The sequence below is a fragment of the Schistocerca nitens genome, chromosome 12 (assembly GCF_023898315.1).
Source record: "Schistocerca nitens isolate TAMUIC-IGC-003100 chromosome 12, iqSchNite1.1, whole genome shotgun sequence".
NCBI classification, from domain to species: Eukaryota; Metazoa; Arthropoda; class Insecta; order Orthoptera; family Acrididae; genus Schistocerca; species Schistocerca nitens.
This window is the reverse complement of record NC_064625.1, coordinates 98,410,101-98,425,714: the sequence shown is the minus strand read 5'-3', so window position 1 is coordinate 98,425,714 and position 15,614 is coordinate 98,410,101. Positions and strand designations below refer to the sequence as shown.

Here is a 15,614-nt window from a genome sequence, read left to right as displayed (position 1 = left end):
ACGTCCCGATACACCTGACCTGTTACAGTTCCTCTGTCAAAGACATGCAGGGGTGTATGTGCACCAGTCGTAATCCCACCCCACACCATCAAACCACGACCTCTATACAGGGCCCTTTCAAGGACATTAAGAGGTTGGTATCTGGTTCCTGGTTCACACCAGATGACAACCCTGTGAGAATCACTGTTCAGACTATATCTGGACTCGTCCGTGAACATTACGTGGGACCACTGTTCCAATGACCATGTACTGTTTACTTGACATCAGGCTTTACGGGCTCTCCTGCGAACGGGGGTCAGTGGAATGCACCTCGCAGGTCTCCGGGTGAATAAACCATGTCTGTTCACCTGAGTTTCTCCTGGCGTATACAACTTTCAAATAACTTCCGGGAATTCAGCCAGGTAACACTTTCAGCGACCGCCGATATTTCGGCGGGAGAACACCCCGCCATTTTCAAGGCAAACTGCAACGGACAGGCGGCGTGCATGCAAATTTAATACCTCGGTTCTGCGACAGAAGCAGGAAAGATAACACACACACTGAACACTAGTGCCACCAAAGATGACCAAAGTCAGAGCTAGGCTGAATGACTCTGATATTTTAGTGAGTTTCGATGTGGTCTCTCTCTTCACTCGTGTTCCTCTGTCTGATTCGTTGCGGTTAATTGAAGCCAGGTTTGGTACTGATTTAACTAATCTCTTTAGGCATGTGTTGACATCCACTTACTTTTTATTTAATGACCAGTATTACGAGCAGACAGATGGAGTTGCGATGGGTAGTCCGTTGTCTCCTGTGATCGCAAATTTATTTATGGAAGACTTCGAGGAACGTGCATTGGAGTCGGCACCTTTAAAACCCGCCTGTTTCTTTAGATACGTTGACGATACCTTCGTTGTTTGGCCTCACGGTAGGGAGAATTTGAATGTCTTTCTAGAACATCTGAACTCGATCCACCCGAACATTCGTTTTACGATGGAGGTGGAAGAGGATGGTTGCCTTCCCTTTCTCGACGTGTTGGTTAGGAGGAAGGATGATGGATCATTGGGACATGCAGTCTACAGGAAACGTACTCACACCGATTTGTACTTACAAGCTAATAGTTGTCACCATTCGGTTCAGCGTGAAGGGGTACTTCGTACCTTGGTACACAGGGCACATGTCGTTTCTGACGCTGAGACTTTGCCAGCTGAGCTGTCCCATCTTGAAGTTACATTTCGTCAAAATGGTTATAGTGATAGACAGATTGAACGTGCGTTGCGCTATCGACCAACTGTACATCGGGTGATTGATGATAATTCTGAGTCAACACCTAAGTCTACTGCCTTTTTGCCTTACGTAGGAAACACGTCCAATAAGATCGGTCGTATTTTACGGAAATACGATGTGAAATGTGTTTTCCGACCTCCATCTAAAATTAGAGCACTTTTGAGTTCCGTTAAGGATGATCTTGGATTGCGTAAGGCAGGTGTGTATCGTATTCCCTGTAGCTGCGGTATGGCATATATTGGTCAAACTATCAGGACCGTGGAGGACAGATGTACTGAGCATAAACGGCACACACGATTACAGCAGCCAAATAGATCTGCTATTGCCGAACATTGCTTGGATACTGGTCACCCCATGTTATATAATAACACCGAGATATTGGCATGCACGTCCAGCTATTGGGACAGTGTCATTAAGGAGGCAGTTGAGATTAAACTAGCGAGCAACCTCGTTAACAGGGATGGAGGTTTCTGTTTAAACTCTGTTTGGAATCCGGCTCTCTCCCTTGTCAAAAAACAGAGGAACAGAGTCAATGCTGCCTCACCTGTGAATTCATAGTCTCACTATCGATAGCTCTGACTTTGGTCATCTTTGGTGGCACTAGTGTTCAGTGTGTGTGTTATCTTTCCTGCTTCTGTCGCAGAACCGAGGTATTAAATTTGCATGCACGCCGCCTGTCCGTTGCAGTTTGCCTTGAAAATGGCGGGGTGTTCTCCCGCCGAAATATCGGTGGTCGCTGAAAGTGTTACCTGGCTGAATTCCCGGAAGTTATTTGAAACATGTCTGTTCAGTTATCTGTAGACCGTGTGTCTGGAGACAACTGTTCCAGTGACTGTGGTGAGGCCCCGAGCAAGGCTACCTGCAGTACTCCGTGACCGTCTGCGGGCACTGATGATGAGATATCGGTCTTCTTGTGGTGTTGTACGCTGTGGACGTCCCATACTGTAGTGCCTGGACAAGTTTCCTGTCAGCTGGAATCGTTGCCATAATCTTGATCACACTTTGTGGCACACGGAGGGCCCGTGCTAAGACCTGCTGTGTTTGATCAGCCACCAGTCGCCCTAGTATTCTACGCCTCATAACGTCACCAATGTGTGTTCTTTGAGCCATTTTCAACACACAGTCACCATTAGCACGCCTGAAAACATCTGCACACTTACCCGCTGCACCATACTCTGACATGCATCAACACACCTCTGCGTATGTGGACTGCTGCCAGCGCCACTGTGCGACGACCGCAGGTCAAATGCACCACATGGTCATACCCCGAGGTGATTTAAACCCACAAACCGCCCACCAGAGCATTGTTTCACCTTGTGTCAGCATTATCCTTAATTTATGAGCATGAGTGTATTAGATTCCTCCTCTTGAAGGAAATAGGGATCAATTGGGGAAGGGCAAGTTATTCAACACCAGGGTGAGATGGGACCCAGCATGTTGCCAGATAACTGTTTTGATGTCTTTCATACACTACCGATAAGAAAAATGTGAAACACCCACAAGGGGATGAGGAAACTTTGTGGGCTGAGATGGTATGTGATGTTATTTCAGAGATTACAAATCACATTAGATTTACAGAGAACATGGCAGTGTGGTCCCACTTTATCAGTGTGACATTGTTCTCTCTGGCTTTGATGTGTGTACCAGTTTGATGGTAAGGGCATCATAAAGCAGTTGTATCCTGTCTGAGGTAAGCTGGCCAACAACTGTCGTAACTAGTACTCAATATCCCAGATATTGGCACTGCAATGTTGATGTCCGAACCGGTGTCACGTGTTCTATCAAAGATAGATAAGGGAATCTAGTTGGCTGAGGGAGCACCTCAGCATCAGACAGAAGGTTCATAAAGACACGAAACACTGATGAATGAGACACCTCTGCAGGTTGCTGCCACACTCTCGGATAGTGGTCATCCAGGGTACTACAGAACTGGGATTCTTCATTATACACAACGTATCAACATTCATTACCAGTCCTTGCTTCCCAGTCACAGAATCACTCTGAGCTCAGCCATTTGTATTGTGCTGCAAGCGGCAGCCTGCATGTGTGATTGCGGTTGTCTAGTCTGACTACTGATAGTCTCCAAACAGTGGTGCAGGATGACTTAGAATGTTGCAAGGAGTCCATTACTCGTTCTCGGATGGAAGGCACAGCTGTAAAATGGTTAAGATGTGCTCGGTGCACGATATGGTGATCATCCCTTGTGGTCGACCACAATCTTTGTAAGTATATCTGCCCTGACCTTACCATGCAGCGAACAGTGGGCAACTCGCCGAATGGAGACCCACAATCGGGCCATTTTTCAAGCTCTGTCGAGTGCTGATACTGCTATCTCACATTAGTACGTGGCCTTTGTGTGTCTTTCACAGTGATCACTTGACATCTGATTCTGTCACATCCCTTATATAGCCCACTGAGTCCAGTAACAGCACTAAATGTGAAAAATGCTAATGCATTCTGGTGGCCATTTTACCTGTCACAGAGGAGTCCAGCATTCTGGAATCAGTTTACATACCTGCTGACAGTATGTACATGTACGAAGTTACATGGGCATCTGACTGTGTCTTGTGTGTGGTTCACATTGTTTGTCAGACAGTGTACCTGCATGTATTGCAAAGAAGAGCAACACAAATGGTGACAGGTTCGTTGATCTGTGGAAGGGTGTCAGTGAAATGCTGAAAAATCCAAATTGACAGACTATTGAAGAGTATCGTGCAAAAGCCTACCTATCAAATTTTTAAGAAAAGTGTTAAGTAAGGAATCTAGGAATATACTACAGCTCTTTATTCATTCCTCCTGTAAGGACTGTGGAGAAAACATTGCACAAATTGTGCTGCACACACAGGCTCCTGAGCAGTCATTCTTCTTGTGCAAATGGAAGAAGGGGAAACCCTAATACTAAGTACAATTTGCCATGCATTGAACACTGGTTTGCACGCTGTGGCTGTATGTGTAGTTTTAGAATAGGTACAGTCTGCTCTACTAAGTACACTCCTTAGTAACCAGCTGAAAATGGTGTTCATTCTACTCTTCCAGTTGTTGATTTACTATTGCATGCCAGTTGTCATATCGAACAATGTCTTGAAAGACATAAAATAAGTAATTGGGATAGTGTATACAGTCAATTGTAAGACACATTTTTGTCCCCTCTGTACTTATGAACTGTTTATCTGTATGCAAGCAATTTTCAACATATATATGATATTAGAAAAAAGATAATTTTGTCTTACTGTCTCATACATTAAAAACTCTAACACCACATTCCACAGTAAGTGGTTATGAAAATTTATAATAGATTTTAGGTGAAAACATTGACAGTATGGAATTAGATTTGCTGAAAGGAAATAACATGTCAACCTTGTGCAAAAATTTGATTATTCAGTCACAGAATCGTTAAAAGGTCATAAATCTTCCTTTGTAGAGTAATCTGATAAACTTGTACAAATGTTGTAAATTAAGATTTTTTTTACACATTGTATGCCTTAATTATATTACTTACATTGATGAGCCTTCTGTACATTAAACCAGTAACTTATGTAATGAGATTTCATGTAATGAGATGATAAAATTGTGATTTTAGTGAGATGAAGAAACTTCTGCAAACCGTTCTATCTATGTACAATGTAAACTTTAGTTTATTCTAGCCAGAGGTCAAATGTTTTGTGGTCCATAATTGGACTACATGAGTGCTTCCTTGCATAATTTGTCAAGGGTGCATTTACTGGGGCAGTTGGGACGGGTCATGAGGTGTTCCGTATCCCGATATTCTTCAGTCACATCTGACATCGTATTCACTGGTGCCTTGCTCACTCTGATGCAGTTCAGGCCTTTCCAAATCGTCCATCTCGTTCTCTGCACTGGATATCTCCCGTGGTGGATGATAGTTGTGCAGGGGCTCGAGTTCTTTGTTCAGGAAACTTTCGCAGGATGTAAGTTTTCCAGGTTCACCGGAAGCTCCAAATGAGGTGTGGCATTGAAGGTACATTTAAGCTTCAGTATGTTCGTAACCAGCTCTTTGCCAGTTGGGGTCTATAAGTCCGGCCACTTTATAAGTTTATCGAACAACGTGGGTTTCGTGCTACCTGTTATGAGTTGGCATTTGTCGTTTAAGCTTAACCTTTACAAATGAATGGCCATCCTCAATCGAAAGGTCAGTGTGGACACCAGTGCTTTACTAAGCAAGGTGCTCATGAGAGGTGATATGTCGTTTTTCTTTGTAATTTGCAGTGACTTTCCCAGACAGTTAGAGGATGACCCAGAATGTATTTTGAACTCCAGGCCACAGTGCAGCTTGTTGCTTTTTACAGATAGTTGTTTGTTAGAGGTGAAAGAAGCAACAAATCCCTGGACCAGTTGAAGTCTGAACGTCAGATCTTTGCATTGGTAATATAACACTTACCCACCGAGCCACATATATCTCATATTAAAACCATCTTATGAAAGTTTGATATCTGAGTGTTTAGTAGAAATTCGGTGGTTAAAATGTCATTTGTGTACAAGAAATTGAAGAAGAATGTGACTGGGCCTAACAAACCGGAAGCTTTTACTTTCAATGATAATGGCAGCAAAGTCTGCAGACTTACGTAATACAGGGTGTTTCAAAATGAATGTACAGGTTTTAAGGCTTGGTAGCATTTATTACATTCAACTTACAGTTATAAATAACACATCAAATGAAAGAGCAACTCAGATTTGTTTGTATACCCGTGCAGAGAGGGAAGAGTATGGAACAACCAAGAATGAATGAAAAAAATCATAAACAAGTGAGAATCTATCACGCATAGACCCAAGAAATCAGTTTGTCCTTGTCGTTCGCAGTTGTTACAAGCTCTAAAGCCTACAGACTACGTGCCTACAGACTACGTACCAACTTCACAAACGAAATTTTGCTGCATGAGATGAAGATTTTCTAGATCGTGTTGTCTTCGGTGGTGAATCGACATTTCACCTAAATGGAAATGTGGACATATGTACTGTGTGTATCTGTGGGTTAGCATATCCTCATGAGGTGGTACAGTTGCAATGAGACTCCTCAACTTTTTCGATGAAGTAACTGTAACTGGTGTTTCTCATCTTAATGCTCTAGTACTATGACACTCTCCTCAACTGGAAGAAGCTGAACCACAGAATTTTATTTGGCAGCAAAATGGTGCGCCATCTCACTGGCATAACTCAGCACGCAACTGGTTAAATAACGTTGTACGCGACCACTGGATTGGCCGCAAGGCACTGGATGAAAGAGCTCATTTTATATGACCTTCATGTTCACACACGTTCTTACCCCATTCCTTTGGGGATTCATAAAGGATGATGTGTATATGTCTCAGCTGCCAGCTGATCTCTCTGACTTCAGAAACAGCATCGTTGCAACAATTGATATACACACAGAGATCAAGGTTTTGGAAGAACTCGCATATCAACTCATGGTTCAGACCTTGAACACTTTTAAGAAAAAGTGTTATAGTTTCTCTTTCACTTGATGTATTATTTATAATTGTAAGTTAAATATAATAATGTTACAAAGCCTTAAAACCCGTTTATTCATTTTGAAACAGCCTGTATATGCATAGTCTTTTCTGTATTGGGAACCAATTGGAATGATTTACTGCTTTCCAACTTCTGTAAATGCCCCACCCTTTTATCAAAATAACTCTCTCTTCCACATTTTTGTCTGCCTTTCTTTCTTGTTAACTCGCCCTCAAGCCTTGTCTGTAAGTTTATCCGAGATCTGTGCGTAGGTACAGGCCAGTTTACTTCTTAAAGTAGTCTGTGATGTTGATCTGGTTCTGAGAGTAGTACACATTTTTCACATGGAATTTTGAATTTTTCTTGCAGCAATTATATCATTTTACAAAAATCCCCCTCAGCCCATATGATCTAGAAGAATATCAACACATTGCAGTACGGTACAGTGACTGACAAGGTCACTGTCTTCACCCACACATTCACATTCACTCTCCTCTTTGTTTTGTTGTGAAGCAACAGTCACAATTTTGGTGTCACTCGTATACTAGAAACTGGGTTCACATGCATTGTGGCTTCAGACACTCATTCAAATTTCAGTCATCGACACTTTCAAAACTAGTTGGAGCCATTGTCAGTGCATAGTTGTTATTTTTCATCACTGAAACCTTGAAAACCACTTTCTTCTATATGTGGAAGAATGTTCCTCCACAATCATTCTCATCAAATAGTATTCTCAGTAGACCAGCCTGGTAATACCGTTTTATTGATGCATTTATGCATTGGTCCTTTGGCCTTATTACAGCAGACAGTTTAAGAGGTAAGAACGTAGTTGGGATGAGACCATCGTCAGATACGAGAATCTTCTGATCAAGATGTGAAGAGACATTATCAAGCAGTAGAACTGCATTCTGTGGCAATCCTTTCTCTTCTAGAGATCATCGAACTAGGGATACATTGTGTGCGTAGAACCAGTTTTTGAAAATTTCACTATCAGTCTGTGCTCCTTTATGACTGTTTAATCCACAGGAAGATCCTTAGCTGTGATATCCTTGAATGCTCTTTCTTTCCCCCCAATCAGTAGCAGTTTCACTTTGTGGTTACCAGAAGCATTAAGGGTGCACAAAATAGTAATGTTTTCTTTAGACAGCATATGTCCAGGAGCATGAACTTCACTTTTAAAAGCAAGGAAACTGTTGGCAGTTTTTACTAGGTATCTCTTTAATCAGCGTTGTGGGTCTCGGGTATTGTTGAAAAGGAAGTGTGAGTATTAGTTGAGGTTGTCAGGACGATCTTTAGCTTACGGCAAATAATGGAGAAATGCTAAGAGTGGAACAGGGAATTGTATCTATGGTTTATAGATCTAGAAAAGGCATATGACTGGGTTCCTAGGAGGAAGTTATTGTCTGTTCTACGAGATTATGGAATAGGAGGCAAACTTTTGCAAGCAATTAAAGGTCTTTACATGGATAGTCAGGCAGCAAAATTGACGGTAAATTGAGTTCATGGTTGAGAGTAGTTTCAGGGATAAGACAAGGCTGCAACCTGTCTCCACTGTTGTTTCATATTATTTATGGATCATATGTTGAAAACAGTAGACTGCCTGGGTGAGATTAAGATATGTGAACACAAAATAAGCAGTCTCGCATATGCGGATGACGTAGTTGTGATGAGCAGATTCGATTGAAAGTTTGCAAAGTAATATTTCAGAGCTAGATCAGAAGTGTAAGGACTATGGTATGAAGATTAGCATCTGCAAAATGAAAGTAATGTCAGTGGGAAAGAGATATAAACGGATTGAGTGCCAAATTGGAGGAACAAAGTTAGAACAGGTGGACAGTTTCAAGTACTTAGGATGCATATTCTCACAGGATGGCAACATAGTGAAAGAACTGGAAGTGAGGTGTAGCAAAGCTAATGCAGTGAGCGCTCAGCTACGATCTATTCTCTTCTGCAAGAAGGAAGTCAGTACCAAGACTAAGTTATCTGTGCACCGTTCAATATTTCGACCAACGTTGTTGTATGGGAGCGAAAGCTGGGTGGATTCAGGTTACCTTATCAATAAGGTTGAGGTTACGGATATGAAAGTAGCTAGGATGATTGCAGGTACTAGTAGATGGGAACAATGGCAGGAGGGTGTCCACAATGAGGAAATCAAAGAAAAACTGGGAATGAACTCTATTGATGTAGCAGTCAGGGCGAACAGGCTTAGATGGTGGGGTCATGTTACACGCATGGGAGAAGCAAGGTTATCCAAGAGACTCGTGGGTTCAGCAGTAGAGGGTAGGAGGAGTCGGGGCAGACCAAGGAGAAGGTACCTGGATTCGGTTATGAATGATTTTGAAGTAATAGGCTTAACATCAGAAGAGGCACCAATCTTAGCACTGAATAGGGGATCATGGAGGAATTTTATAAGGAGGACTATGCTCCAGACTGAACGCTGAAAGGCATAATCAGTCTTACATGATGATGATGATGATGATGATGATGATGATGTGATATTCTCCTCTTCCACAAATGTTTGGAACTCTTCTCGGAAGGAATCAGCTGTTACAACATTGAACTAAGTTTCTCTCCTACCACAGTAAGCTCGTAAAACTTATGATGTCATATGAATCTGGTTAGCCATACTGATGAGGCATTAAATTTGCCCTCAAACCCTAGAGCTTCATGAAAAAAGTTTGTTTGGTATGTATGAAAGGATGACACCTGCTTGTTTTTGGCTAAAAAGTTGAAAGGAGCAGCATTTAATTCATCAAAAGTAAATCCCTTAATGCTTTTTCGTGTGCATGGTCCAGGATTTGAATTGCATTTCTTGACAAAATCCTGTATTTTCTGCTTATTCGTTTTATAATGTCCCAAACAGTCTGCATTTGAACACCATAATCAGCATTTGCAGCAGTTTCTCCCTTTTCAAATCTTTCAGTTTATTCTAATTTTTGTTCGAAGGTCAACACGTTTCTTTCGTTTCTCCACAATATCCTTTACAATTTTTTTTTTAACTAGATTTGTCAACACTTACACGCCGATTAAAATTGTAAAACTAATTTTATTTTTGATTTACATGGAACATGATGGGCAATAACAATTGAAATGGTACTCTAATGTCAGTACGTCATTTAAACGATGGAAATGGTGTTTATGACCATGCTGTGTGTTGTTTATTCCTGTTTGCCAAAAAAAAAAAATCACACACACACACACACACACACACACATTGTTACTTCTCATTTTCCAACCATTAATGGGATTATAATTATCCCCATAACAGTGCCTCAGGTGCATACATAGCTGCACCACAAGTACACATAGAAACTGAGAAACTCGGTAAAAAAGAAAGGGGGGGGGGGGGGGGAACGGATTTGCAATAGAGTCTGTCATTCATAGGAGCTGAAGGCCATGATCTAGTCATGATAAATTAAAAAATTTAAGAATTACTTTACTTGGAATTACTGTTATGGCTCACAGATATTGTGATGAGCCCTATTGTGCTGCTAGTGACCATTGGTTTATAAAGATCTTTGATTTGTGCATCACTACTGTCACCCCAGCATATTAAACTTTGAAGAGAGAGTCTTCTTTTTCTAAACTATTGTTTTTGTTTTCATAATTTTCAGTTACCAAACTGAGCTTATTTTTCACAACTTCTTGCTTTAACATATGCCTTTTCTTTGCAGGGAATGTTCAACCCAGATGACTTCAAGTAAAATCATTGCATTGCAGATACCAGATGGAATAATTTACATTTTACCTTATGTAATTACATGTATCTGCCTTGTATTGCTTAAAATTAATTAAGCATATACTATATTTAAGGCTCAAATGAAAATGGTGTTGGATAAATAGCTAATTAGAATATCAAACACATTCCAGTCTTGTAGTGTGACTGTTGTACAGTCCTGTGTAAATGCATTATTTATTGTGGGATCGACAAAAAGTAATACTGTTTCAGTTTAAAAGCTAGGGACCTGTGTTGTGATAAGGGTTGTAACTCTGCTACCCACAGTATTATAGTATGATTTGGAAATAAGTTGATTGTATCATGTGTAACAATATGGAGTTCTATTGGTAGCAGACAGAAACAATTCATAAAATATGTTAATATCTTGTTAACACTTAATGAATACTTTGTTGAACATGATTTAAAGTTGAATGGTTCATTTATGTAGAAATATAAAGCTACAGTTCTTATACTTTGTTTGCTGAAGCTGAGCAGTTATTTTTACATTATTATTGTTGTGATCATTGATATTTGTTGAACATCCTATATAATATTATGTAAATGGTACATTTGATGATTACAAAAAATTAAGCCAACAAATCGCAACTCATCGTAGTATTACTTCTGAAGTGACATTGCCACATTACCTTCTGGTTTTATGATGGCTTTCATAAGTTAAAGATGAAGTAAAATGCAAGTATAGCACTATCACAGTTATATGCTATGTGCTGATTACACTCAAAAGTCTCCTCCTCCTCTTCAGATATTACGTGAAATAACCTGTTACGGTACCTATCTTGGGGTATTAGGAGTGTTTTCTGAGAGCTGGTTACCAGCCATATCGCAGCCACCTTTCTAGGAGGACCAAGATTTTTTTTCCAGGGTTATTTCTCTTAGCTGATATGTTCTGGTTATTTAAATGCACCAGAAAACATACCTTTCATCCTCTCCTGTTGACTACATAATGTACAGCCACTGTATGCCATGTACTGAGCAGAGGTCATGCAATTCATGTCGACTTGTATGTGGGAGTAGGGTTTGTTGGCAGAGCTGCCTTGAATTCTTCAAGGTCTGATTCATTTCATCAAATTTCAGTAGACGCTTCTCAGTTTTGATTGTGAGCAGGTAATGGCTGCCTGAACCGACTGAGATCCTTTGCTAACCTTTGACATCTTTCAAAGTCATGTAATTGTATTTCCTGATATGATGATGATGTTAATATTTGTGGAAAACTGGTGGCTTCAATTTTTCTTGCAAGGAAAATATTTGAGCTCGAGCAAACGCATTTACACCACAATCGTGTGAGGGATTATTGGAAGATCTCTTATTGCACCAGTGATATTCGTTTATCTGCGAACCTCTGCAATTGCTGTGCTGAATTCAACTTTTGCCTGCTACTATGGGAGTAGGGACCAGTAGAGATAATGCATTGTGCATGTGAAGTTGCATTTTGTGACGTTACTTGTACAATGAAGTGTCAGGTGAGTCAGCAATTTAGTAATTGATCCTGCTAATGTATTGCAATTGGTTGGGCTGAGGATAGAGTGAACTTTTCTTTGCAGAGATAGTTTTGGTGTAGAAGATGAATCATTCAAATGTTTTCTGGTATCTATTATAGTGCAAATATTTTCATCACAGGTTACAACAGATAGTATTGTAACACACAACACAGGAATATTATGGTTGTGACTATAGTGACGAACACCTCACTGGAAGTGGTAGTGATATGACAAATCTGAAAAGAGGTGATGGAAGCAGTGACCTTGAATTCCAACCTTCTCCTGATAAGAAGTTTAAAGTGGAAAGTATAATCACGGTGTTTGACAACCCATGAAGAACATATACAATGATTATCATGTCGAGGTTTCAATGTATATGATAAGCTCCTGAAAAGATACCCTAAACTGAAGGTTATAAGCAATGTTAAAAGCTTACTGGACTATGTGGCAGAGAAAAGAGAAGTCAATACAGGTTTCAAAGAAAATAGTTCGTTGCATTTCGATATCATCAAGCAATGTGTAATGATGAAGTCTGATGAAGTGCGAAAATGCGGTTTTTCCATTCATTCCATTCCACTGATTGCATTTACAACACTGGACAATGGATATAGCCAGAAACTGCGGGTGTACGATCTTTACATCACTGGGCTTTATTACTAATTTGAAAAAAGTATTTAAGATAATGTGCTCCAAGCATGAAAAGATGAAGACGATGAAGAAGAGATGATTCAAAGAATTTAAACATTTGTTGATGAAGTTTATGTGCATATCATGACAGAAAATATCTGACTGGGTTCTGTACAGAACTGTTAGCTTTTTCCAGAAGAACGCTATCCATGAAAAGGAAGAGGAACGCTGTCTTGATGTTGCGATCAGTTAACAGTGCAAAACACAGCTACACGATCAATGTTGCTGTGTCGATGGATGGACGTTTGGCAGACAAGATATATATACATATATGCTGCCAAGAACCTAATGGAAAGTTTGGACCCTGCGCGTGCGTGGGGGAGGGGGAGGAGGGCACAACCTCTGGACGTGTATTTCTTCAGCCAATATAAAGTATATGCCAAGAGAATAACAGACTTTCTTACATTACATTCCAGGAATGTGCAGCCAAAATTCTGTGACAGATACTTTGTGATGAAAATGCATTCTGTCATTTGCATTCAATTATCTGCAGAAGTATTCTGACCAATTCTTTGTAACACAGGACGATATTGGTGAAGCTATGGACAACTTCAGAAGTTGATATGGCATTCAGCACTAATATTATAGACTGTAGACTGTGCAGTTTTGACATGTGATCAACTTGCTTTCCTTCACTGTGCATTTTGTAGGCGTTCATACTGATTGAAGCATTTTATTGAAAGTCATCACTTGCATTTGTAGTTAAGATATCTGTATTGTTTGCTTCTACATGGCATCTAGAGCACATCTGCAGAGCCTTGGTGAAAAACGACTCTCTCCAGCAAATTGAGAGGTACGTAATGATCTTGCAACCAAAATTTCACACAGATGTGTTCATTAAAACGCAAATAATTTCGTTGTTAGTGTCATTCACAAAAGCAGTTGCTGGTTGACTTAACACCCACACGAAAAGTATGTATGATATAAATTACATTCCCATGTGGAGTATAGCAAGCAAGTCGAGGAGTGTGATGGCGGTCATGCAGAGGTGATGAGATGTTTCTGTGACGGAAATGCAGCCTTATGATGGATGTTGTCTACTACATGTTCGATCCAAAGGTGCGGGTGGGGGGGAGATGAGTTGCATGTCAGACATGATAATGGCTGGGAAGTCTTTTGCAACTGTTCCCTTAGATAAAAGTTTCTGATTTAACTTGGTGTATCAAATTTGGAAAAAATCCAAAGCTTTTGATGACTGCCTGTATCCTTGGCATCAGAGGCTACCATATTTACTCGAATCTAAGCCACACTTGAAAAATGAGACTCGAAAGCAAGGAAAAAAAAATTTCCCGAATCTAAGCCGCTCCTGAAATTTGAGGCTCGAAATTGAGAGAAAAGTTTTAAACCACCCCTCCAAATAGAAAGTTGGTCCATTGTAACATGAGACACAATTGAGGTCGAATGGATGAAGATACAGCTACAGTAGTTTGGTTCGAGTCGTAAGCTTAACAGTTAAGCTTTACCAAGTAGCCATTGCTATGTGTTAGGCGCTCCATCCGTATTTATACGGGTACCCTTCCTTTCTTATGTGCTTCGTCTGGTTTGAATCAATTGATTATTTTGCTTTGATCTAATAAGTGCCATTCTCTTTGTTATAGGTGTTTACATCACTCTAAGCTGAAAATGCATTATTGTACTGTGTCATGCGTTGTTTGTCGCATTCTGATAATTGTTTACAACCTGTCGCTACTCGCAGCATGGCTTGCATTTGTGCGTGCTACCGCAGCTTACAATAAAAAAAAAGAGAGGAATTGTCTCATAACTGAAACAACGGCAAGAGACTGTTATTTGTTGTTACTTATACTGCTGTTTTCTTTGATAATGATCAACAAGAACCAAATAATAGACTGCGTATGATAGAATTTGTTCCGAACGAGAGTTTAGCGAAAAATTTTCTCCGTTTGAAAATCTTTGTAGATGCCTCTTCAGTACATTACATTCTGCTCAGAAATTAGTCATCTTAGATTCGTGCTTCATTTCTGACTGTATCACTATTCAGCATAAGAATAATATGAATATAAATGTGACATTATATGTATATTCTTCTGCGTTTGCTGTTGTCTCACTCTAGTTTCGTAGTTTATTAGGCAGACAGGATTTAAATCAGATAGCAGCAAACACGAAAGAATACATGGCATAATGTTTACATTCTTCTACCTTTCTTTTAATTTATTTACTGACGTATAGGTTTTGGCGCCAGTATTTATCTTTGTGCCTGCAGAGCATACCTGTTTAGTGCTACATATATTAGATAGCAGAAATTAGTTGTGGCGGCACCTACCAACATTTTTCAGAACTTCCGCTTACTTTGCACTCGATTCTAAGTCGCACGTGGTTTTTTGGATTACAAAAACCGGAAAAAGTGCAGCTTAGATTCGAATAAATACGGTAAGTCTGACCTTTGTCAAATTAGAGATGTTCCATCTTTTATGCCCAGAGAATGACATCTGATAAGGTAGATTATGTTATGACGACAGCACAGATATGGCACATGCTGTGGTGGCGCACTCTGCATCCATAGATTTCATTTGTGCTCCCTGTCTAGCACCAGGTGGTGAAGTCTTCCTATACGGTTTTTCTTTGTCGAATGCTCACTTCCCTGCACTGCTAAGTTAACAGCTGGTCTCTCTTCCCTAATCAGAGCCCCAATAATTTGAAGCACAAAGCAAAATCCTCACCTGCTCGGTCATAATCTTGTGTTTTTATATTAGACTGTGCTGAGCCGTCACTGATTTTCAAAATTTCTGTTCTTAAGGTGGCCGTGGTCACCCAGGAGCGATTAGCTCTGGTCCGTATAGACTGACTTAGGTATCTGCTGCATCATGAGGAATGATATGAACCATTGAACTGCCCCCCCCCCCCCCCCCCCCATTTAAAGAATTAAACTCTCATGTGTAAAGCAGCTTCAAACTTTTCATTACTTTACAAACAAATTAAAGTGTTAGATGCTTGATGTTAAGATTATAAGCGAGAAAAAT

The 15,614-nt window shown here is 40.3% G+C and overlaps 1 protein-coding gene across 1 annotated transcript in view; it reads left to right on the top strand.

The window, feature by feature from the left end:
- LOC126215079 (V-type proton ATPase subunit F 1) overlaps window positions 1–11,056 on the top strand; it is a 30,543-nt gene extending 19,487 nt beyond the window's left edge. The window contains exon 5 of the mRNA XM_049941728.1: window positions 10,407–11,056. Coding sequence (XP_049797685.1) covers window positions 10,407–10,436 — 30 coding nt within the window. The 3' untranslated portion in view covers window positions 10,437–11,056. The remainder of the gene's footprint in view (window positions 1–10,406) is intronic.
- The last annotated feature ends 4,558 nt before the right edge of the window (window positions 11,057–15,614 follow it).